The sequence below is a fragment of the Maniola hyperantus genome, chromosome 23 (genome assembly GCF_902806685.2).
Source record: "Maniola hyperantus chromosome 23, iAphHyp1.2, whole genome shotgun sequence".
Classification (NCBI taxonomy): domain Eukaryota; kingdom Metazoa; phylum Arthropoda; class Insecta; order Lepidoptera; family Nymphalidae; genus Maniola; species Maniola hyperantus.
Window position 1 is genome coordinate 6,050,341 of NC_048558.1, and position 27,079 is coordinate 6,077,419.

The window sequence follows — 27,079 nt, forward strand, 5'->3', positions numbered from 1 at the left end:
CATCATGATAACTAAGCCGTATAGCCACAGCACCTGTGAGCAGTAACCTCTGATATAAATAGTCCGACCAAAAATACTGGACCAATTAATAGTCCGGCGCGAACAACAAAGATCTGCATTTCCAACTGTGACATTGAACTGGAGAACGACACGGTATTTTGGTAATTGTCACTCAAACAATAAAGCATGTATTGGCGTAAACAACCTTGAGTTTTCCTCTCTTTTCCCCGTTTTCATTTCGCACTCAGTTGAACATGTACAATGTGCGAAGAAAAGAAAATTTCCTTTGAAATTCTACAAACAAGATGTATTCATAAGTAATAATATTTCGGCCGTTAAATAAGATGTCATCATGGCTCCATGCAAGCATATCATAATACTAGATGCTGCCCACGACTTTGCTCGTATGGATACGTCTTATAAGTTAAAAAGCAATAATAAAGTCTAGTAGGTTGGAGCTCTTTAATTTTCGGGATAACAAGTGGCCTATGACTGTCTTATGAATGCAAGCTATCTCTGTATCATAATATTTAATACAGAGATAGCTTGATAGCTCGTCTATTGACGAGGTCCACGTATTCGTGCACATGAATTTGGGTTTGGGTGGAAAATCTCGTGGGAACTAGAGCCTCAATAGCTCAACCGGTAAAGGAGTGGACTGAAAACCGAAAGGTCAACGGTTCAAACCCCGCCCGTTGCACTATTGTCGTACCTACTCCTAGCACAAGCTTCAAGCTTAGTTGGAGAGGAAAGGGGAATAAGTTATTTAACATGGCTAATATTCTTTAAAAAAAACTAGACAAGTATAGCCTATGTCCCCGAAATGAAAACTAACTCTGTTTAGGTACCTACTAAACATCTGCTATTCTAGCACATTGGGACTGAAACGTTTATCGGTTTTCCGTAAGAATGCATAGTAATTAGCAAAGAATGTATCGCACTGAACTAAGTAGGTACCTAGGTAGGGTGGTATAGTCAAAGTCAAAGTCAAATGATTTATTCAAAATAGGTAATAAATTACTCTTATTGATGGTCTGGTATGGTGTTAGATTTGTAAGATATACTTGGTGGTGATAATTATTACGCAAACTTAAAACTAAAGCTACGAGGGTTCCAAACGCGCCCAGGTCTGAGAAGAGCCCACAACAAACTCAGCCGGGTATTCTTTTTATTATCACCACTTTACAAAATTATTGAAACTTATTAGAACTATTAGAACTTATTAGAACACACACATTATATAAATCAAACACTCAAAAGAATAATTACTTATGTAATTCTTTGCAAATAGTTTAAAAAGTTTAGTTAGTTATGTGCACGTATACAATATACTTACAAGTCAAAAAATCAAAACACAAAATTTATGTAATGCTTTTGTACATTATTTTTTTAACAATTCATCATAACATTATACCTAATATAAGAAATGAATAATATTTTTCTTCTTCTTCAGGATATTGCGTGAATGTTATTAATACTTTACTGTTTTTAGTGGGTGTTATGATTTCACGCCCGATTTCAGATCTTTAGTGAATTAAATTGCTTTTTAATGCTTCGGCCACATCACTTGAGACTCGGCGAATGTAGGCCACTCAACCATATTACGTAGAGATCGGGGTCTTCTTCAAAGGTATTGTTGAAAAATGTAATAAGCTAAAACAATAAATTCCAATTTTATATCTAAATTAAGGTAAATTTGGGTAAAATTTCATAATGAAGTAAATGATAATCACATTCTAGAAATTAAAGTAGGTTAAGGAAGGTGCTATTATTTTAATATCTGTACCCTTATATAAATGCGAAAGTGTGTTTGTTTGTTGGTTTGTCCTTCAATCACGTCGCAACGGTGCAACGGATTGACGTGATTTTTTGCATGGGTATAGATAAAGACCCGGAGAGTGACATAGGCTTCTTTCTATCCCGGAAAATCAAAGAGTTCCCACGGGATTTTTAAAAAACCTAATTCCACGCGGACGTAGTCGCGGGCATCAGCTAGTGTGGTTATAATTATGGCACTTTAAAGGGTCTAGGTTTAACTTTTCAGAACCACGTGCGTTTTAAGTAATTAAATATCACTTGCTTTAACACTGAAAAAACTTGCATGTCTGAGGGTTCTCCATAATGTTTTTTAAATGTCTGTGAAGTCTGCCAATCCGCATTTGCCCAGTGTGGTGGAATGTGGCCAAACCTTTCTCATTCTGAAAGGAGGCCTGGGCTCAGGTAGTGAGCCAGCGATAAGTTGAGGATGATAATGATTTTACACTATTTTCACAATATAATACTAACTATAATATGAGTTGCAAACAGCTAACCCAAAACAGCGAGCGGCACTAGTAATCCCACCGCAATGGCTGCAAAAGTCGCAATCTTGTACCTATGCTTCCTCGCCTTCACATTCACGAAGGCTTCGAACCTTTCGACACCTTTCACGTCATAGTTCCGCCTCTGGTACTCTTTCAACTGAGAGACGAATCCAGAATTTGGGTTTATAAACTTTCTTCGCTGTCGTACGAACTGATACGCTCTTTCAAACGTCATTTTATACTTCTGCATGATGTAAGCTATTATCAGAGTGGCGGATCGTGATACTCCGAAGTGACAGTGGACGAGCACGTTGCCCTTACGCAGTCCCTCTTCGATGAAGGAGTTGGACATTGGAAAGTAGGAGAGCAGGTTGGTGTCAGGTGAGTCATGGGCTCTAATGAATAGGTAGCTGATGTTGTTATTGACGAAAGTGGATTTCGGTAGGCGATGTGATTCAACGGTAAGGATGTGAGTGATTTTGAGGCGTCTGAGAATATTTCGATCGCAAGCGGCTTTGGCATTGCTCAAGTAGAGGCCAGGGATGATCTCGCTGTAGCATGATTGAGTGCAGAGGTCGATTTTGTGGTACAATGCCTTCCTCGACCAGCTTGTGAATCCTGTTAGAGAGGCAGCACGTCGCGGGATGCTGAGGAAGGCGACGACTAACGCACTCCTCCACATAACCCTGACCAAGTTATTAACGAAGTCATACCACAGTTCCATTTGGTTTACATTATTATTTTTGTTTACTTTTCTCTTTTTCTTTGTTGTTGCTGATTTACAAAGCTAATTTTGATGTGACATTAATGAGGTTTTGACGTCTAATTTATTCTTTCCTGTCATCTGTGTTGAGGATTAAACTCTTTGAACTTCTTTTAAGTTTCAGAACCACTTCAGAACAAAATAAAGTAGGTTGAGCTGTGCGTTGATAGATCACTCAGTCAGTCAGTCAGCTTTTCATAGGCACTTTTTCTAGGTAAGTCGACATCAAGACCCATTTAGGAAAATCGACTAAACCGATGTTTCCGTTACCTAGGTAGTAAATAATTTCAATTTCCAAGCTCCAAGAAACCGTTGTGCTAATTCCCGTGAATTAGTAACATAGAAAGTGTGAATTTTGGCAGGCGTTAAACGTAATTTCACTATAAAGTTATCCAGAAATAGCAGCGGGGCAATAAAAGTATCGAAAATAGACGGAATATTATACAGAAACGCTGTGATTCCGATCGCTAATGTATTAACTGGAGAGTTGGTAGACATGTCTTATTAGTGGGAGGTCCTAGGTTCGATTCCTCGCAGGGGCTTGGAATTAATAATTTCTAAATTTCTGGTCTAGTCTGGTGGGAGGCTTCGGCCGTAGCTAGTTACCACCCTACTGGCAAAGTCGTGCTGCCAAGCGATTTAGTGTTCTGTTACGATGCCGTGTAGAAACCAAAGGGGCATGGGTTTAATAAAAACTGCCATACCCCTTCCAGGTTAGCCCGCTGCCATTTTAGACTGCATCATCACTTACCACTAGATGAGATTGCAGTCAAGGGCTACTTGTATCTGAATTTAAAAAAAATGTTTAAGGAGGAATTTATTGTCAAAGTCAGACGTCGGCTGCTGAATAATAAAGGTCTCTTGTAGGGGTTTCTATACGATATCTCCACAGCTTGCATTTAGAGGCTTGGGACTTGGTTTATGTCGTCTATCACCTATTCGGGAAATAGCTGTACGGCCTAGGCAGAAAGGAGGTAGGTATAATTATTATTTTATTAGAAGTCTAAGATCTGGCTCTGGTTACTATTGACTGAAAGGCATTGTTGTAAATAGAAATAATACAATAAATTCAGCCAATCGCTACAATTGTATGTTTAATTAATAATTAGCCTTTGAAACTAAAGAGCTCTACAGAATAGAAAGATCCTAGCTCGCTTCACATTGCGACTTAGGATCTGTGTATGTGTAGGCACTCCATGAATTTTCTCAGCACCAAAATCCCCATTCATTAGTCAAGGTGTACGTGTGTCTGCCCGCACGGATCCAGGTTAGATGATGTAGGTTAATAGCTTCAACTGCATCCAGCTTTAATACCTTAGCGGTGTCTAACCCACACTATTTATACAAGCGGAGATTTATACAGCCTAGGTATTATAAGTGTAGTGAATGTACACAATATGGGGTATTTAGGGAGCGAAGCAGGTGAAAACAAACCACCAGCAAGGTTTCTTCAATTTGAAAGCTTTTCAAAGCTCGAACTACGAAGAGTTAGCCTTTGAAACTGAAGAGTTCTACAGAATAGAAAGAAGATCTTTCTTAACATTAGAGGTCGCTTAACATTGCGACTTAGGATCTGTATATGTGTAGGCACTCCATGAGTTTTCTCAGCAGCAAGATCCCCATTCATTAGTCAAGGTGTACGTGTGTCTACCCGCGCGGATCCAGGTTAAATGATGTAGGTTAATAGCTTCCACTGCATCCAGCTTTAATACCTTAGCGGTGTCTAACCCACACTATTTATACAAGCGGAGATTTATAAAGCCTAGGTGTTATAAGTGTAGTGAATGTACACACAATAAGGGGTATTTCGGGAGCGTGTTCCCGCGGGTTCAGACTTCAGTTCAGTTTAGCAGCGACAAGCGCCGAGTGCGTATCGTCTCGGCTCGCGAACGTTAACCAGTGCCCAGTGTCAGTGCGAGAGGAGTGTAAGTTAGTGCGCTTATTAATCGATTAATGCTTCGGAGTGCTTCGTGTCGGCGCGGGCTCGAGGGAATATCTGTGCTAACATACTAATGCATGACCGCCGTCGGCGGGGGTTGGGGAAGGAATGGGAATTTTGAGTGGTGCGTACTGCGTGGGCGACTGGGTGTGGGCTGGGAAATTTGATAAGGCGATATGTTGGTCGGCAGACCACTTTTGTATGCAGCCCGGCTTCGGTCTGCGTGGACTATTTTTGAACTGCCGCGGGATATTTCGGCTGTGCCGCGAGAGCGGTCGGCGTTCGCGCCCGTCCGGTAAACTCGGAATCATGAAAATGATGCGGATTCCGTTGTACGCGATTTTCTAAACGAAGCTAAGTTTACAGGTCCAAAAATTACACTACTTAAGTATTTTTTCCAAAAGAAATATTTGCAAAAAGCGTAGCATTAGGTATAGTTTAACTTTAAGTCTTTTTAATTAAGTTGAGTTTGGAGAATCGTGTGTTGAATGGATATCAAGGAGTTTGGACGTTATGCGCCAATTTAAAGAACTCTGCATGAATAATTTATTATTAATAAATTACTACCTTCCCACAGACAAATTTATAGGTTATCCGTATCCACGGAAAACTGAATATATCATCCGAAAATAATATAACTGAGCTGAAAGTTGATATTAATTTCAGGAGATTTATTGCTACTGCCAGGATGGCAGTTATGTCACGTACCCTTTTAGTTTACGGCCAAAATAATGTTCAACGATTCCAATGAATTCTCTCACTAGCCCAATAAAAAAACTAGCTAGAAAAGTTTATATTATGTTGATAATCATTGCGAAATAATATATCAATTGGCTTTTTCTCAATAATATAAGGTCATGAATTTGTGCCTATTAAATGTTTGAAAACATATTGCGATTTCTGGTGAAGTTTGGACAATTTGAAATCATTATTTTCTGATCAACACATAGGTTGTTGATGGAAAAGTAAATAGACACATATTTACTTTTCCATCAACTAGGTACTTATGTGTTAATCAGTAAATGAATGTTACATGAATACTGTCACTTTCTTCTATCTCTTTTATATTTTCTTATATTATATAAAAATTTGTGAATAGTTAGTCTGAGCAGGCAGACCTATTCGTTACTGCGTTCACGCTTAGTTCATCTTAGTGAGTTATACTTTGTACATTTGTTGTTTGGACTTGCGAGATGGTTTTTGACATAGCATCATCAATACACAAACAATAGGTGGCGCGTGCAATGCATGCCGAGCATTCATCATCATCATCATCATCATCATCAACCGATAGACGTCCACTGCTGGACAGAGGTCTCTTGTAGGGACTTCTACACGCCACGGTCTTGCGCCGCCTGAATCCAGCGGCTGCCTGCGACGCGTCTGATGTCGTCCATCCACCTAGTGGGGGGTCTTCCAACATTGCGTCTTGCGGTGCGAGGTCGCCATTCCAGCACCTTGGGACCCCAACGTCTATCGGTTTTACCAACTATGTGCCCTGCCCATTGCCACTTCAGCTTCTCAACCCGTTGAGCTATGTCAGTAACTCTAGTTCTCCTACGGATCTCCTCATTTCTGATGAGCTAATGAAAAGTAAAGAATTTTTCGTTTACAGTATCCGTTTTCGTAGATTTCATTGTATTGTTGGTTTGTTGGTTTGGTAGTTTGTCCTTCAAACACGGCGCAACGTTGCAACGGATTGACGTGATTTTTTGCACGGGTAGGTATAGATAAAGACCGGGAGAGTGACATCGGCTACTTTTTATCCCGGAAAAATCAAAGAGTTCCCACGGGATTTTTATAAATCTAATTCCACGCGGACGAAGTCGCGGGCTAGTATGCTTATCAGTAACTTATCAGCTTATGCTAGTAGTTAGTATGATTATAATTTCTTATTTGTCTTTTGTCTGGTCTGATGGGAAGGTTCGGCTAGCTTGTTACCACCCTACTGGCAAAGAAATGCCGTCAAGCTTTAGCATTCCGGTACGAACTCGCGTACCTATTAAACCGATGAAAGGTTCATTTTCATCGGTTTATCTATATACTATATAATAGGTAAACTAGCTGATACCCACAACTTCGTTAGCGTGGAATTAGTTTTGGGACTAATTCCCATGGGAACTCTTTAATTTTCCAGGATAAAAACTAGCCTACTCTCCACGTTCAACTACATCCGTGCAAAAAATCACGTTGATACGTGACTCCGTTTTGACGTGATTGAAGGACAAACCAACAAACCAATAAAGAAACACACTTTCGTATTTATAATATGGGTAGGTGATGTTAGTATGTATCTAGAAGGTTACCTCCGGAACTAAAGATCCGATTCTGAAAATTCTTTCACTCATAGATAACTACATTATCCTCGAGTGCTATAAGGTTAAAAATTATAATATCACGCAGACAAAGTCGCGGGCAAACCCTAGTTTTTAATAGAGCACTGACACAGTTTACCTGACCTTCTAATCGTGTCGTAGCTATAAAATTGTGTGTTGTGTCCAATCTCCAACTAATTGTGACATCTAGTAGTCAACAAAGTCTTCTGACCCACTTTCGGTTTCGTTGAAATCGAGGTTAGGTTATTTCTATCGGATGGTGAACTTTTTGGTACGCCCATGCTGTTAGAATGTCAATTTTCAATTCCCTCAATTCTTCTTCTTCCTCTAGTGCCATCTCCTACCGAAGGTGTATTTATTTATTTATTTATTTTTTATTGAACCACTAACAGAACCATACAAAAAAAAGGTTGGCAATCATTAAGTCTAACTGGATTTTGTTCACCGCTGCCCTAAACAGCGACCTTGTACTCATGTTGAACCAGTGGCCAAGGCTCTTAAGCCAGGATGTTCGTCTACATTTACAGTATTCAGACCCTCAATTACAGAGCCTCAATAGCTCAACGGACTGAAATCCGAAAGGTCGGCGGTACCAACCCCACCCGTTCCACTATTGTCTTGGTATACCACTAGCACAAGTTTTACACTTAGTAGGAGGGGAAAGGGGAATATTAGTCATGGTGCACCAGGCACCCAGATGGTGAGGATGAAATTGCTTACGGTGGCGTGCAGTGCGGTTGTAGAAAAAGGAGGGTGGAATGAGGTCAAATAGTTTTTCATAGCACTCATCATTATAAAAGCGATAGAACACGTATCTAGAGATTTACCTAACCCACAAGTGAGTCATTTAAAAGTGACTCTATATTGGACGCCAATATAAATTGAAATAGGTATTAAATCGTGCTCTGTTTCCAGCACTTCCTAGTGTTCCTGTCAATACGCTAACCGGTCTAGAACTAATGACGTCCATCTATTAGGATATTATACGCCGGTACCTAAAATAACATGAAATTGAGTAACATGACGCTGAACATGAAATAATAATCTACTAACGTCTTACTGTTTACTCAGAAATTTGAAACGTTGGCGGAAAATGTTGATTTTTGTCAAAAAGCACCTACTGTACGCGGCAGAAAGTAATGTACATCGACCTTTAGAAGGAGATAGTAGATTTGTAGAGCACTGTCTCTGTCGTTGAGACCGACAATTCAATTCAATTCAATTCTCTTTATTGCTAATTTGGGTTAGTTTACAGATCTTAAAAGTATTATTAGTGTACGTCCAAATTCCACCTTGCGGCATGCAATGATACATTAATTTAAACTACATTAAAAATACATACACATTAAATTTTTTTTTAATGTTTCAAATAGTAGTATATTGTACTTATATATATATATATATATTTTAATATTACAATAAAACTTAAAGCTAGCCTTATCTAATTACTATATAAATCATGACCGCGTGGAATGGTGCCAAGAATACTGGCTGCATTTCCGCGCTGGACAGCCAGGCTGATCCGTTGCGCAAAAAATGAGCCAGCCCTCCAGATGTCACCAGATGAGGCTATTAATCGCGGTGAAATGTCTCGTAAAATATTATTTACAGATACCTTCATACATTGATGTTGGAATCCCCCTTTCTAGGTCTTCATACGACAAAACGTCATATATGTATGAGTGATAGACACAACGATCTACAAAGCCGAAATGTCATTCTAAAGTCCGATGTACATTGCTTTCGGCCTCGTACTGTTACTACACATACATATAAGAGATTGGTTATCAAGTAGAAATATATTTAATCGTAGGGGTTTTTACTTAATTTAATATTAAATAGCCTAGTCAAGGATAAAACTTCGGCTTTTCGACTTATGCGGGAGGTCGATTCCGGACATGCACCTCTAACTTTTTCCAAGTTATTGGGGCTAATTCAAAGGAATTAGCCCACACAACAATCTCATTACACAATCTCTAAACTAAACTAAAATGGCACGTCTAAATCTATTGCTATCCCTTTCATAATGTTGCTTGCGGAAAAGGATAGCACTAGATTTAGACCTGTTAATTTAGTATTATTTATATAGTAGTTAGTTTAGAGATTGTGTACAAGAGAATCGGAATTTTAAACAACTAAATTAATAATTTCACCAGAGGAAAAACTCGCAGGTTTTTCCGATATTTACTACAAAAATTTAAATAAGTACATAGTTAAGGTGAATGTTTTTGGGTACAAAAAAAGATACTCCAGTTCAACCTAGCCCACTTAGATCAAGAACTAAGTGGAATTTTTTAAATCTTGTTTTTGCTCTCTTGTAAAGTGTTGATTTTTGACTTGCAAGTATCAAGGATCACAGGTGCCTCCTGTTAAACCCAACAACACATTCTCGTTGATTCCGGAACCATGTTTAGAAATACTTAGTTTGGTTTGCCAAACCTTCGAGATTTATTGTTTTGACGACCTCCCTGGCGCAGTGGTGAGCGCTGTGGTCTTAATAGTGGGAGGTCCCGGGTTCGATTCCTGGCAGGGGTTTGAAATTTTATAATTTCTAAATTTCTGGTCTGGTCTGGTGGGAGACTTCGGCCGTGGCTAGTTACCACCCTACCGGCAAAGCCGTGCCGCCAAGCGATTTAGCGTTCCGGTACGATGCCGTGTAGAAACCAAAGCGGTAACGGTTTAATAAAAACTGCCATACCCCTTCCAGGTTAGCCCGCTATCATCTTAAACTGCATCATCACTTACCACCAGGTGAGATTGCATTCAAGGGCTAACTTGTATCTGAATAAATAAATAAAAACTACCGAGCTAGCCATAACTGTTCGAGTTGCAGTGTGTTCAACCTAAACCAACGCGAATTAGGTCGTAAACGATCTAGAAGCACTTCCTGGAACGAGGAATATTATTATATTTTACCGTTGATGAATGGTCGATCCGTGTCCACTATTTAGATTAAATTATTATGCTGTCTACTTGAAATCGAGAATAAAGCAATCAAAATACTTAGCCGAGTTCTTAATTAACTCTAGAAACGAAGATCCGCTCTGGCCTCTGGGTGTATATAAATTAAATTTAAGTATTTAACTGAAATTAAATTGAATAGGGTATTGGACTGTAGTAATAAAATGAAGTGATTTTTTGTATGGCGGTAGTTTATGGGGCTAGAATTTATTATTAAAGAGAATAATTTTAAAAAAAACATGATTTTTACTTATTTCACGCTGTACGGAAAGCGATTAATGTCCTCACATGGCGTAAACGACAAAATAAATATTTTTCAATTTTTTATCACGAAAAATATTTTTGAAAATTCAACCCGTAAGGGGGTATAATAGCGGTTTTTGAAATTTGTGTGGTCTACGCGGACGAAGTCGCCGAGATAAGCTAGTAGATAAATAAATTTCCTGTAACAAAAACAGGTAACCAAAACATTTAACCTAAGACGTGTTGCTCCAAGTCCAAAGGCGAAAACCGTTAGCTGTACATCTGCTAAATCCAGTCCATCAATTTATATTGTAAAGGTTTACAATTAACAAAATGACTAATGTGAAATGGTCCGTAGACAGAGCTGTTGGTTCTAAGAACGGTTTAGTTTAGGTATTAATACTGATCCGGGGATGAGACGTTGATCAATAGTAGCTGCATACCCACTGTCATCGTGTCTGACCGTCTGCGTCGGCTTCGAACTGAAATAGAGCATACAAAGTGGATGTTAGTGTTTATTGTACACAAGGAATACCATGCTTATCTATATATGTGTATACTAGATGATGCCCGCGACTTCGTCCGCTTAGATTTAACTCTTTGATTTTCCGGGATAAAAAGTTGCCTATACCAATTTCCAGAATGTACCTCTAATCTCTAGCTCTGTACCAAATTTCATATAAATCGGTTAACCGGATGGGTCTTTAAGAATCCCGTGGGAACTCTTTGGTGGTGGACAGGAAAGTATGCTTTGTTGTGATTGGTGAACTCAAAAGTCACGTGATCAAGATAATGTGCGGAATGAGGGTACCGAACGGGCGTGGGCCGACTTTTATGCTAAGCAACTGAATACAGCCTAAGCTTGGCGATCGGGTGTGTCCGGCTATTAAGTGTCAGGTTTTACTGGATTATTCGTAATTTAGGTTGCACAAGTTGCAATTAATTATTATTATTACCAGTGTTGGGCAGCATCGTCTAATAAACAAAATTATAATTACGATGTAAAATCAAGACTGAAATACGTCTATATAGCCACTATATGGCCATTATAACATGTCACATGCGCGATAAATGTTTACGACCCCTTGGGAGCAAATTCAGGTTTTACACGTTTAGCTTTACTATGTTTTTGACATTGGCCAGTGGACTGATTATTATAACAACTGTACCTACAATATATTATTACCTCCAAATATTGAACGTTGACTCTGTAGGTAGATACTCCCTCAAAATAAAGGTCCAGAGGGAGTTTAGGGACCTTTATTTTCATTTCAGTCCATACAATATAGACTTACAGACTAATCCAAAAAGTGTACATGCTAATTACATTACTAAAATCTAGTTGCACTCCAAAAATCACTAAGTACTTAAATATAATTTATTTAAACACAAAAAAATTGCTTTTATAAATGCCGATTCTTCGTTGGCCTGTGGCTTTGTGCGGCCGACACGCGTTGCGTCCAAGGCTGTTCGCCGGACGACAGCAGCCTCTGCCGACGGACCAGATGCTCCCTCCACACTGCACATATAGTTAGTTTTAAGTTTACCTAATTAATTATCACCATTATTCAATTTAGGTATTTGTTAAATACATGGAGCTTTGAATCAGCTTGGCGCTTAGCATAATAAGTACTTTAGCGTTTGTCATTTGTCAGTCAAAAGGTGTAGATAGATACAGTGTTGTTACCAATTTTGATAAAATACAACTTTCACTTTTGAAACTAAACTTGTATGGAACTATATTGGTGCACGCTCGCACGCACGCACCTCTGACTTTTCGGAGTTATGTGTGTTTTAATTATTTAAATATCAGATGATTTAACGGTGAAAGAAAACATCGTGAGGAAACCTGCATGCCTGAGAGTTCTCCATAATGTTCTCAAAGGTGTGTGAAGTCTACCAATCCGCACATGGCCAGCGTGGTATCCTATGGCCAAAAACCCGTCTCACTCTGAGAGGAGACCCGTCCTCTGTAGTGAGCCGGCGATGGGTTGATCATGATGAAGTCGGTAGATATAACATTAAATACATTCATCAATATCGATCAATAAAATATAATACTTACGTCTTGTACATACGATTGGCATATTCCCAAATCGGTTCTTATGTCTGAAACAATGAAATACCTACTGATAGCCAATATTATGAGTCATTGTCTTGTAAACAATAACTGTATTATTTTCCTACTAAGTATTGGCCTGCGGTTTTGCTCAAGTGTAATTTATGCTATAAGAATAGAATAGAATAGAATAGAATAGTCATTTATTAAGGCAACTTGAACCCATTTGGACATACATAAAAGTAAATACAAATACAAATGTACAATTGTTAAAAATAATAATAATAAAATGAAAATAATAAAGTTACAAAATATACAATAATAAAATTTAAATTAAATTAAAATTAAAGATTGCCCCCAAATAGGATACCCTACCCATATAAGGTACCTACCCATGCCAAGTTGCGTGCAAATGTGTTCAGTAGTTTCAAAATTATAAAAATACTGTTTTGTCTATATCTATAATCGTCCTCTGATTTTCAAAATAAGTAGGTACCAATATTAATTAAGAGGGTGCAGTTTGGTGCTTTATACAAACGTAGGAGGGTAATTACTAGATTATTTGATACTGGAAGCTCAAAACTAAGTATTAAGTATATCGGTTTGTTTTGCCATTATCTAGGTTCATCGATATATTAAACATTGAATAAAATATTGATTTCAAGGTTCTTCTTCTTCTTCTTCTCAATCGTTAACTCTGACAGAGTTGTTGTGGCTATGAATTCTTCACTGCTGCTCTTGCGATCTCCCTCCAGCGACTTAAAAGTTACGAGCCTCGAAATATTTCTTTTTAACATTAAATTTATGTCAACTTTGGGCGTAAATAAATAAAATTGCTAGTGTGAAAATTCTAAAACAATTTAACTTTAGACATAGTTTATTAATTATTTGAAATATCTTTACTTTGCTAACATACATTTAGTATTTTTTTCTCAACAATACTTTTCCTAAACCCTTTTTGCACCCTTGATTTCGGTGAAAAGCAAACAGGTTACCCACGTGCGCCGGCAATTTCGGTTGAGCGTACTGCGTCACCTGTACAGAAATTATTTAGTTACAGTTTTATTATAAGTTATAAGTAGGTATATAGATAACCCCACATCTGTGTACTTACATATTTTTCCTAGAAAATTCAAGAGTCGATAAAAGTTTAAACAATAATTAAAAGTTTTTTTGTTCAACCGAGTATTTATAACATACTTGAAAGTATGCATACACTGTGACCTTACCAGAGCAAAAGATGAAAGAAAATAATATAAGAAAAGACCAGTAAGTGGACAAGGAAGTAATCAGCTGTCATAGCATCCATCAACACTAGCAAGGCTACTTGCATGTTTTAAAGTTTTTTGCAGATAACGGCTTTTTAGGGTTCCGTACCTCAAAAAGAAAAACGGAACCCTTATAGGATCACTTTGTTGTCTGTCGGTCTGTCAAGAAACCTACAGGCTACTTCCCGTTGACTTAGAATCATGAAATTTGGCAGGTAGGTAGGTCTTATAGCAGACATAAGGGAAAAAATCTGAAAACCGTGAATTTAGGGTTACATCACACAAAAAAAAATTGTGGTCATGAGCTAATAATTAGTATTTTCAATTTTTGAAGTAAGATAACTATTTACTTGTGCTTTCCCTGTGCATTCTAAAACAGATTTTTTTTATGGATAGTATTTGAATTATTGTGCAAAATGTAGAAAAAATACGACTGTAGTACGGAATCCTCGGTGCGCGAGCTTAACTCGCACTTGGCAGGTTTTTAGTTATAACACGGCAGGCATGATGAGGATGACTCATGGTTGCACCATGGAGGTGGTGAAAAGCCATGCTACAAAATTTAAATTAATATTCCCGCAAAAACTGCCCGACTAATTGAGAAATTAGTGTTTATTGTCTTTCTGTCAAACGAGCCAGAACCGTGATATCTCAACAGATGGCAAATTGTTTATCAGATCTGGCACCGCTGCCCGAAAAAACATTTGTTTTAACTTTTCCTACGCACGAAAGTTAGACAGCCTGCCAGTTTTCAGAACTGCCGAAAGAATTTTTAGGTTTGCTATTAAAACAAATTTAAACAATGTGTTAAAAAGTAAAACACACTTGATTAGTCGAGGTTAATGAAAATAAATGAATTTCATTAACACAAAGTTTTCTTACAATAAATCGTGTAACTAGCTGATGCCCGTGACTTCGTCCGCGTGGATTTAGGTTTTTTAAGAACCCCGTGGGAACTCTTTGATTTTCTGGGAATAAAAGTAGCTCCAGGACTCATGCGAAAAAACACATCTATCCTGCTCCGCTGCGTCGTAATTTCATTCCGATCCATAGAATTAAAGAGTACCATCTTCGTAGAATAAGAATTATTACTTCCTAGTTCTTACCTCCGCTACATCCATGGACCGTTTGACATGTCATAAAAGCCATATTTGGCGCATAATTTCGAGACACTGATTTATGATTTTACATCTTTTTAAAAGTAAAGGACTTTTATTTATAAATACATTAGGTATTTTATAATCAATTTAGTTGTAATGCATCAAGTATACATAGGTATATATTTATTTCCAATCCAATCCAATCCATCAGCCTGTTTGCGTCCACTGCTGGACATAGGCCTTTCCAAGAGCACGCCACCAAACACGGTCCTCATGCCTTCCTCATCCACCCGCTCCCCACCACCTTACCGTAATCGGGAATAGCGGGCTGCCGGGAACTGGGGGCCTTTGTCTGTTTTCGCTGCTCATTAGAAGTAATGCCCATACTGACCACGCTGGGCAGGCGGGTTGGTCAGCGCAGGGCTGTAGGCCATTTCGCACCAGTGACGCTGCTGCCCGTCTCTGGTCTGTGTTATTTAAAGCCAAGCCATTTGGAATGGTTATCCCGCCATTCTTCGGTCGTCATATCTTCGTTCGCTGATTCGCAGGGGGCACCGCGTGCAGGTGAGGTTGACGTTTGGGGTGTTAAGATGTTAGTGCACCCCCTTACCCCCCAATATATACTTATTTACACGTAGAAAAAAATTATCACTAAACATTTTATATTTACAAAAAATATACGCCGTCCGAACGGTCATTTATGTGTAGTGATTGTGCCCAATTCACTGGCGCTATTACCTCACTGAATGGCAAGGCTTAACCGTTGAACGAAATAAGCACCAGCTCTTGGGTCACCAGACGCGTGGATCAGCTTTTGGGACACGACTTTTAATAGCGAAATGATATTATTTTCAGCGCAAAATATAGAAAAGTAAAGTAGAAAACAGTGTTTAATTTTGTTGATTTTAATTAATGGTGAAATAATATTTGGAATCAGTCCAGTACTTATTCAGGCTACTGACACTTTCTTTTTAGCACTATATACCTACTTAGTATTTTTAATTGAAACTAGCTTATGCCCGCGACTTCGTCCGCGTGGACTACATCGCGCTAGTCCACGCTAATTGTAAAAATATTAACTACAAAACTTCTTTATATAGACACTTCAAAACTGACAGACTTTCATACAAACTTCAAACCCCTATTTTACCCCTTCAGGGGTTGAACTTTGAAAAATCCATTCTTAGCGGACGCCTACGTCATAATAGCTATCTGCATGCCAAATTTCAGCGCGATCCGTCCAGTAGTTTGAGCTGTGCGTTGATAGATCAGTCAGTCAGTCAGTCAGTCAGTCAGTCAGTCACCTTTTCTTTTTATATATATAGAGATAAGATAAACTGACTAACTATACAGCTCAAGCCACTAGGTATCAATTAAAAGGGAAAGCTGACTTAGTATAATAGCACAGTTTTGGTTATGAAGTTTGTTCGTCAATCATGTGTAGAGCAATAGTATTAGATTCTCCGTTAGATTTTATTAGATCTGCCAACGCAAAATCTAACATTTGATAGAGAGCTAGAGCCTGCGAGGGCCAGACTTCGTTATTTTATAAAAGTTGAAAGTTTCTCTGCGTATTGTCCGCAACACAGGGTGGAAAGATCAGCGACTATGAAGTTTGCATCATGGTGGCTATGACAGATAACAGGTAACAAAGGTGTAAAAATCTTACGTCAAAATATAAAGTACTTATATATAATTTTTTACGGCATTCCGAACCAGTGGTAAATTAAACCTGACTATTCATAAGCACTTTTAAAAAGTTTACATGAATAAAAAAACATTCTATTCTATTCTATTCTATAACATTTTCTTTGTAATAGTGCTAGAAATCACGTCAAATATTGCCAGACAGTGTCGTGGCAACCCCCTGCCAGATGGAGATGATACATGATGTCCAAACAAACGCCCCTCACAGTTTTGGGGACAATACGCATAAACTTTCAGCTTTTATAAAATAACGAAGGTCTGGCACGCGCTGGCTCTCTATAAGCTCTGCGTAGGAATGACGGACGTAACTATGCCAAATATGTAACTTGAATAGCTTGGATTTGGATCCGAGAACAGATTACTGCGTAAGCAATATCGGAGTTCGGTCCGAGTTTTTTATATCCGTATTTTCACGGACTCAGATCGGATCAGTGCATGATCGCTCTTAGTATCGTTACAACCTCCTGCTAGAAACCCTTAAAGTTCAATAATTTTTTAAAGTTTAAGGGCGTCTAGCAGTCTACCACGATACTAATGTGTGGCAATGCGTTATTTCTAATATTATTCCTAAGAAAATATAAAAAAATTACACCTTATACCTTTACGTAAGATTTTTACAACTTTGTTGTCTGTTACCTCCCAAAGTCACCATGATCCAAAATTCATAGTCACTGATCGTTCCTCTCTGTATTGGGGACGATACGCAGATACACTTTCAGCTTTTATAAAATAACGAAGGTCTGGCCCTCGCGGGCTCTTAGTCCATAACCCCGGTTCAAGCGAGAACGAGAAAATTCCCGCAAAGTGAAACTCAGTTAACCTTCAAATCGTATTACAAAAATAAACAACCGTCGTCTATTCATAGTCGAATTCATAGCAACAGAAGGCCTTAGCATAAATATTTTTCACACAAGATTATCACCTGTCCTTTTCCCACTCATGCGTGAAACCATCGCTGTCTCCCTCCAGATGGCCACTTGCCAAACCGTCAGTTGTGAAATATAAAATCTAATTATGAAAACTTATATTATTATTAATGTTGACCAACGTGAACATCGCACTTATCGCTGTATCAATGAATCTCAGTGTAGATATTTGATTAAATAATTTATAATATACTAATTTAATAGAGCATACACGTATAGTCTAGTCACTAGTGGTTAAAAAGTCCGCCTCCTGTTTGGGAGGTAGGGAGTTCGATTTCCGGCACGCACCTTTTTTTCCTTTCGGATTGTGTAATACTGCTACCCCTACTGGCCGTTACAGCGTCATCGGTGGGTTGGCCGAGCGCAAATCACTCGCCACAAGTTTGATTTTGAGCCCTAGGGCTCGACGACATCGAAGGGTATCTAAGGGCGCCTCCTGTGAGACTCGGCCCTCGGCTTAGGATGACGTTAGGACGAATGGTGTGTGGTACTGAGATGATTTCTCCGCAGGCCTCCAAAACGTGGGAAGGGCCTACGACGTAAGAAATCGAGGGCCTCGTCTTCACCTGCGAAGACGCAGTGTTGTAGTTGAGGTTGGTATGTTACCTAGCCCTAACTGCAGGACCTCTAACTTTTCGGAGTTATGTGCGTTTTAAGCAATTAAAAGATCTGTACTTCGTAGTGGGCTGGTGAGGAAAACCGTGCTCAGTAGTGAGCCGGCGATGACTCACACTCAGCATGGAGTTCGAACAAGTGGACTGCTTATGGGATTCAACATGCCACTGCGGTTCCCCTTACAGGTTGACAGGTTATTGTTATGAGTGATGACTTTGGCAGTGCCATACCCATAAATATGAACTGCAATCAAATGCAATGTTGTCCAGACATATTTATTGGACAATAAACACGAATTACTTAAGAATCTTGGCAAGAACTTTAAGGTTTAAGGTTTGCCTTTTTGTCTTGGAGGTCATTTGACTACAATAAAAACTATATTATGTTATTACTTATTACACCTGGCTAGTGTTAGCGGTGGATAGTCTAGTAGTAAAGACGTCGGTTTCCTCTTTGAACGGTATGGGATTCGATCCCGAGCACGCACCTTTTTCTTTTCGGAGATATGTTTTAAGCAATTTATCACTTGCTTACTACGGTGAAGGCAAACACTGTGAATAGACGTGCATGGCTGGGAGTTCTTTTCAAAGGTGTAGAGACTGTCAATCCGCACTTGCCCAGCTTGGCGAACTATGGCCTTAACCAGTCGGTTAAGGCCATAGTTTGTCACATAGTTTTTTTCAAGATTCTGTTTGGCTATTCGCTCTACATCTACAAAATGTGCTACGTATGCTACGTTTGCTACGGTAGACTCTACAGCTGTTGCTACGTATTCTGCTACGAATCATAAAGTATCGCGATTTTTTTATATTTGGTAACTCAGAACGCTGGACGCTTCCTTTACTAAAACGAAGTTATAGAGCGCACTCTGACTTAGCTTAGACTTAAGACAGAGTTAAAACGAGACAGAGCTATATCTGTCACATAAATCTGACTCGTTTTAACTCAATCTTAAATCTGAGCAAAGTCAAACTGCGCTCTCTAGATCTCAGACTACTCCATAGCAAATGTCTACTGTTTAATAAATCTTCACTCACAAACTCGACCCAGAAACTTTACTGGCATTCCCTATGCATTATATTATTATGATTTAGTACTATACACCGTGTACTTACATGAGTCACCGTTGTTCATAACATCTGCGCTTTGAAGCGCACGGAGGAAATCACAACTCTTATGAAATTATGTGTAACGTGTTATAAGTAAGTGCTCTTGATAATATACGTTTTGTTATTGTGCTCGGCCTTCTCCAAGGACTTTGTAAAGCGCGGTTTAGGTAGCGCAGTCTCCACAGATTTGATTTTAGACGAAAACAAAATATCATAACTCATAACTGAATCAGATGTATATATTTAGAGAACTCCAAACAAAAATACTTGGGCACACAATGCATCTTCCCACGCGTCTGCTGTTCGCTGAAACCAACATATTATATGCATATAATATGTAGTTACCGAGCTCTAATACCGACGTCAATACTTTTCTCATCGTATCGGAATTTTTACGCATACCAATTTCATTACGGTCTGAGCTAACGATGCGACGGGTGGCCAAAAATAACTTTACCTAATGTTGTCCTACTTACGACGAAAAAGTAGAAGTAAAAACATCAGAAGTAAAAAAAATAAAGAAAGTTTAAAACACTGAATAATAAAACTTTAGAAAAATCCCAATATCTTTGGTTCGGGAGTTCGACGCCGGGCACGCATCTCTAACTTTTCGGAGTTATATGCGTTTTGAGCAATTGAATATCACTTGCTTTAACGGTGAAGGTTTTCCTTCCATCCTTCCGATGTTTTCATCATGAGTAAACCTGTATGCCTGAGAGTTCTCCATCAAGATCTCTCCTCAAAGAGATCGGGTTATGTGGGATTTCTACCCACTAAACCCCATCGAGCTGTGCTAGTGGTTAGGACGTCCGCCTTCTAATCGGAGGTCGGGGGTTCGATCCCGGCCACGCACCTCTAACTTTTCGGAGTTATGTGCGTTTTAAGAAATTAAATATCACTTGCTTTAACGGTGAAGGAAAACATCGTGAGGAAACCTGCATGCCTGAGAGTTCTCCATAATGTTTTCAAAGGTGTGTGAAGTCTACTAATCCGCACATGGCCAGCGTGGTAGACTATGGCCAAAACCCTTCTCACTCTGAGAGGAGACCCGTGCTCTGTAGTGAGCCGGCGATGAGTTGATCATGATGATGATGAAACCCCATCGATGGCCATCCTCAGCGCATATTACGAGGCTCCGGGAATTCTTACGAACGTGCGCCGGAGCCTCTCTTGTGCGACGCCCAGTGGGCTCATCCAAGAGGATGCCTCCCCTTACCTCATGCACTTTAAATGTAGGCACGACAGCTTGCGCCAGGGCTAGTTGTCGTCCTTCACTAAGGTCATCGGTCACGAAACCAAAGGGTATTTCAATTTTCTATGTAAAAGTCACAAGTAGGTAAACGCTGCACATGAATTGCTTACGGAAATAGCACATTAAATAGTAATCATAGTTAAAATACTTCTAATTACTGCCAGAACATTAATCATTGGTTATTTCAAGGGTACACGTAAAAGAAACATCGTCAACGCGACCTACGCAAAGCAATTCAAATTAGCCACTGCATTTGCTAATTTTAAAATAATTAATAATAATTTGCTTGAACAATGACATAATTCATAATTTTATATCTACTAGCTGATGCCCGCGACTTCGTCCGCGTGGAATTAGATTTTTCAAAAATCCCGTGGCAACTCTTTGTTTTGGGATAAAAAATATCCTATGTCAATTTCGCAAGCTATCTTTGCACCAAAATACATAAAAATTGGTTAAACGGATGGGCGTTCAAGAATCCCGTGGGAACTCTTGTATATTCCGGGATAGAAAGTAGCCAATGTCCGTCCCCGGGATGTAATCTAACTCTGTACCAAATTTCATCAAAATCTGTAAAACTGTTGGGCCGTGAAAACCTAGCAGATAGACAGACAGACAAAGAAATCCACGCGGACGAAGTCGCGGGCAACATCTAGTGATTAATATAAGATGATATTTCATTTAGCGTACGTGCTCTTAATCATGCATTATCATTCTTTACCTCTAACTAACACGTTTTATTAGTATCTTAGCCAAATCACGAGATCTGAGTAATTGATCATTTGTTCGCGAATTGGCCATGCAGCGTTCTGATACCATTAGTGTATTCAACTTCTCGGAAAAATAAATTGTCGCCCATTTTTTAAGCGTCTCGTTTTCTTCTTTTAAAACAATAAAAGCATCAAACAAATTAATTTCATGTATTCACTTTTAAATAAAAAATCTCTGTGATTATTCTTCGAGCAATTTTTTTCTTGTATCTAACCAGATGCTCTTATTAATAGATACTTTAAGTCGGTGCCTATTATGGTTTTGCTGCTTTAAATAATCATGATGAGTAGTATGAAAAAAAAAGATATAGGTAAGCTGGGACATTCTAACCTCGAAGACGTCTTATACCAATTTGTGGAAACTCTTAATGTAAACCTGCAAACTTACATATACCTTACTTATAAATGTATCAGCCAAAAATTTTACCTTGACATACAAAAGAATGTGAGGCATCGCTTTCATAAGTCAAGGTTTGTCCTAATTTCCAACTAATTACCTCTTACATCTCATTGCTTCTCAATAATAACTTTTTTTTTTTTTTTTTTTTTTTGTCTTAAAGCACTGACACCAGTACTTTACTACCATTACAATCTAGCCTATGTAAGAGGCTAATAAGCAATATTATATTAACCTAAACTTATAAACGTACTTATACCTAAGAATCCGTCCATTGACATAGCTTAGTTTATAGTTAAGATACCTTATTGGAAGACACTTTGTTCTTGTGTTCTTTAAATTGCACTAGCACTATGCTTTCACTTTGTTCGTGTGATCTTTGATTTGCACTAGCACTACACTTTCACTATAACTACACTAGCTCAAAAGGCTTAGTCCTCTTAAGTCTACGTATTAGGTCTGTGTTGTCGAGGAGCTGGATAGCCTCGACGTTAACATGTTCATGGAGCCTGCGTTCGTGGGATTTAGCGTGTTTGCTAATAGCTGTGTCCACGAAGCCCATTTGGAGATCGCGATGAATGCCTACATTCCTGACGTACCAGGGTGCATTGACGATACCCCTAAGCACTTTATTTTGGAATCGCTGAATTATTAGTAAATTGCTCTTTCTGGTACAGCCCCACAACTGGATACCATATAACTGGATAATAATAACTGAGATAATTATTATGAGTAGGTATGCATCGAGAGTACGTCTGCGGCACATCTGAATCAAAAGTAAATGGAAATGATAGAAAATATAATATATTTTCTGGCTTTTATATTATTAAGTGAATGACAAAATAAATGAAAGATTCCTAAAAATATTAGGAATCATGATCATGATCAACCCATCGCCGGCTCACTACAGAGCACGGGTCTCCTCTCAGAGTGAGAACTGAGAAGGGTATTGGCCATAGTCTACCACGCTGGCGATGTGCGGATTGTTAGACTTCACACACCTTTGAGAACATTATGGAGAACTCTCAGGTATGCAGCTGCGCGATTGCGGTAGAATTACAGCTATAATGTCACGATCGCAATCACCTCTGATTGGTTGACGCTCGTTCATTATTGACTACAATTCATTGTTGCAACAAGAATACCAATCATAACAATTGCGATTGTAATAATGATTGATGCGGGTTTTACGAAATCGACCTACAGGTTTCCTCACGATTTTTTCCTTCACCGTTAAAGCAAGTTAAATTTAATTACTTAAAACGCACATAACTACGAAAAGTTAGTGGTGCGTGCCCGGGATCGAGCCCCCGACCTCCGATTAGAAGGCGGACGTCCTAACCACTAGGCTATCACAGCTTTATATGTATATAAAAAATAGTAGGAATGTTTGATGGAAAACACTTACTTAAATAATAATTTATTTTTTATTTTTATAAAGAATATTATAGTGAACGATGACTAACTAATATTCTCCTTCCCCCTCCAACTAAGCGTTAAGCTTGTGCTAGGAGAAGGTACGACAATAGTGCAACGGGTGGGGTTTGAACCGGTGACCTTTCGGATTTCAGTCTGTTCCTCTAACCGTTGAGCTATTGAGGTATTTATAATGTCTGTGCCTGTATCACGAGAATCTTCAAGAATGAATAGGTATAGTTTAGATGTCATATTATGTAGGTGTATTGAAACAAATAAATGATTTTACAGCGACATAATTAGAATGAATCACGAAGCCAAATAAATTCTATTGAACATCAATTAGTTCAGATCAACCACGTGGTGAAAAACATTCTTTGAATTCTGCGCCGTGTTTATCATCAGTTATCTTTGGATCGATTTCATTTTCTTTATCTTTTCTTTCTATTTGAACTACTTAGTACGATTTGTATCATTTTTCTCAACATTTTTTTTAGATTTTCGTATTCATCATCATCATCATGATCAACCCATCGCCGGCTCACTACAGAGAACGGGTTTCCTCTCAGAGTGAGAAGGGGTTTGCCCATAGTCTACCACGCTGGCCATGTGCGTGATTTTCGTATTAATACCAATCAATCAGATAGTTTCGTCTTCCCAAGAGCGCGCCATCACACACGGTCCTTCGCCTTCCTCATCCATCCATTCTTAAGGCCGCTACATTCTTAAGGCCGTCCAGCGGATTGGAAGTCGTCCCATACTGCGCCTACTGGTATGTGGTCTCCACCAACACGTCTGTCCAGTCTGTCTGTGGCCGATATTTGGTGGTGGAGACCACCAACCATCGGCCATCGGTTCTGTGACAGACATAATTATTACAATACTAGCTGATGCCCGCGTCTTCGTTCGCGTGGATTTAGGTTCTTAAAATTCCCGTGGGAACTCGTTGATTTTCTGGGATAAAAAGTAGCCTATGTCACTCTCTAGGCCTTTAACTATACCCATGCAAAAAATCACGTCGATCTGCTGCTCCGTTGCGATGTGATTGAAGGACAAGGCAACAAACCAATAAAACAACAAACCAACAAACAAACACACTTTCGCATTTATAATAAGGGTACTGATATTCTTTATTGCACCACAAAACACAAATGACCGGTCACAAAAAGAGATCTTAGAATAGGCAATGTGTCTGTTGTTTTATCTATAGGAAGTAGTTATAATTACATTTCCATTGAATTTCAATTCCTTTACTAATTTTAAGAGTTCATGGGAATTCGTACCTATTGTTTGAACGTTATGTGGCTACTATTTCGTAAATTTGACCAGCAGTATACAAATATAAATCTTTAACAACAGATACAAAAACACACCTAATAAAATTTAACAGACTCGATGGATAGCTGAAGTCTGGGCTTTTAGTCTTGATTTACGAGTTATTCTTAGTCGTAACACTCCGATTAGAGTTATTTGTTGCTAACATGACGTCCCTAACTTCGAAAATACCCATAGCGTGGGATTTTGGTTTATTTGTTCTATCTAATCTGTTGTTTAAATTAGATATCCTGCGACTAGATATCAATGCATGGTGTACATACCAGATTTTCACCTTGTTGCTATTTTAGAGCAGGGGGTTTCGACGATTGTGTCCAATGCTGCCTACCTAGTGACTTTGCTTGAGATCATCTGTCCACTTAGTAGGAAGAGCGGGTTTCCTAATGCTGCATTCATAGTGCGAGATCTTCATTTGTAATTTTTGCTTTCGCCATGCTATATACTTCGCCACCTATATATTTTGTCAATTCAGATTCGCAAATCGTTAGTAGAGAGTTAGTGACTCAACAATGACGAGTGGAATTACGACCTTTGTGGATTTATTAGTCACCTGACTCCTGTTACCAGTTGCCAAGAGGCAATTTAACGAAAAATACGAGTAAGAAGAACGACCGCCAATAACATTCAACAGTCCACCGGACTTGTTTTCAACAGTGACGAAGTAACAAATTTATTGCAGGTATTTCAGGGACGGAATGTTCTCACAATTGGACGCTGTTAAAGTAAATTTACGGTTATCACTGATTATTTAATAAATAAAAGCGTTTCTTGAAACTACTTCGTTAAAATGAAAAGTGTTTTGATAAATGGGTTGAAAATAGTAAAACATTTAAGCTCCAATAATTTTGTAATAGAAGAATATGGATCATGGGAGAAACTATAGAAGAATATCGTAGCATGAGTCGTATCAAAGGAGAACCACGATCCTCAAAATTGAGGCAGGGATGCAGGAAGAAGTAGAATTGCTCTATAAAGATTTAAAATTATTCAAGCATCTATGCTTGAATAATTTTAAAACAGGGTTCAAAGAAGTAGAAAATCAACATTTCGAAAAGAATTTCACATCGAAACATCTGAAATCATTTTGGAATTGGCAAGCCGTACAAGTCACACCAAAATACAGATTCATATTAATTTGGTTAGATAATAAATGAACTTAATTTCTAGCCATGGACTGTAAGCAACAATTTCAAGAATGAGAAAAGTATTTATAACTCAAACGTAACGAATACAAATGAGTTTAACATTCAAATAATTCTTTTTTTTATATCTCAATAGTATGCGACGAAAGAATTTTAAAAAATAAATCCAAAACTATAAATGAAATATTTGACTACTTTACGTTTTTGTTTTTTTACATAATTTGAAATAATTGAGGAATAATTAAGAAAGCTCAGAGTCACTCAGCGGGCGGTGGAGAGAGCTATGCTTGGAGTTTCTCTACGTGATCAAATCAGAAATGAGGAGATCCGTAGGAGAACTAGAGTAACCGACATAGCTCAACGGGTTGCGAAGCTGAAGTGGCAATGGGCAGGGCACATAGTTCGTACAACCGATAGACTTTGGGGTCCCAAGGTGCTGGAATGGCGACCTCGCACCGGAAGACGCAGCGTTGGAAGACCCCCCACTAGGTGGACGGACGACATCAGACGAATCGCAGGGAGCCGCTGGATTCAGGCGGCGCAAGACCGTGGCGTGTGGAAGTCCCTACAAGAGACCTCTGTCCAGCAGTGGACGTCTATTGGTTGATGATGATGATGATGATGATGATGATGATGATGATGATGATGATGATGATGATGATGAAATAATTGAAGAGAATCGAATCAATTAACGAGAAATTAATCATCCGTAAGGTAGCAAACCTTAACCAAAGTTTGAACAATAAAGAGGATGATAAAGGATCATGCTGTTAGTAAAGTATAGGTAGGTACTTGGGTGGTTCAGTAGAACACCGAATTAGTGAACTCCCTAGGTGTGACTTGATTGACGAAGCATGAAGATAATGATTGAAAGAATTTATCGGAGCGAAGTGGCAAAGGATGAGCATGAATGACAGTTTCTAGCGTCGATCGCCAAAATCTTTCTTGGGTCATTATTTTGTATTCGATGAAAAATAAGCATTTGACTGCGATCCTACCTAGCGGTAAGTGACAATGCAATTTGAGATTGAAACGGGCTAATCTGATACTGGTATGGCTAATAATTTGTTTCACTGGGTAAAGAAAGATAGCAGTTTCAATTTAAACCATTTTTCTATACAGTATCTTATTGGAACTCTACTAAATCGCTTATTGGCACATCTTTGTCAGTTGCTTGATCTACTAACTAACAAAGACCGAAGCTTTCCACAAAACCAGACTCTGAGCCAATTTAGAAATTCGTCGTCATCCTCAACTGATAGACATTAACAACTGGTCATAGGTCTCTTGTAGGGACTTCCACACGCCACGGTCTTGCGCCACCTGAATTCAGCAGCTAGCTGTGACTCGTATTTTGGAAATTATAAATTCCCAAATTATTGCCGGGAATCGAACCATGGACCTCAGTTGCGCTGACTCAGAGATGAATGTCGTCATT

At 38.8% G+C, this 27,079-nt stretch overlaps 2 protein-coding genes across 2 annotated transcripts in view; one reads left to right on the forward strand and one right to left on the reverse strand.

Annotated features, from left to right (window-relative positions):
- Positions 1 to 1,607: 1,607 nt before the first annotated feature.
- On the reverse strand, positions 1,608 to 3,115 carry LOC117993279 (uncharacterized). The gene is made up of 2 exons (XM_034981056.2): positions 2,313 to 3,115; positions 1,608 to 1,653 (listed from the first exon to the last, which is right to left on the reverse strand). The coding sequence occupies exons 1-2, from the start codon at positions 3,025 to 3,027 to the stop codon at positions 1,625 to 1,627; spliced, it is 744 nt and encodes a 247-aa protein (XP_034836947.1). The 5' UTR covers positions 3,028 to 3,115; the 3' UTR covers positions 1,608 to 1,624.
- Positions 3,116 to 4,857: 1,742 nt separating this feature from the next.
- The window catches only part of bt (projectin protein bent), a 161,294-nt gene continuing 139,072 nt past the window's right edge, over positions 4,858 to 27,079 (forward strand). Inside the window, exon 1 of the mRNA XM_069506366.1 lies at positions 4,858 to 4,999. The gene's annotated coding sequence lies outside the window, so the exon portion shown is untranslated. The remainder of the gene's footprint in view (positions 5,000 to 27,079) is intronic.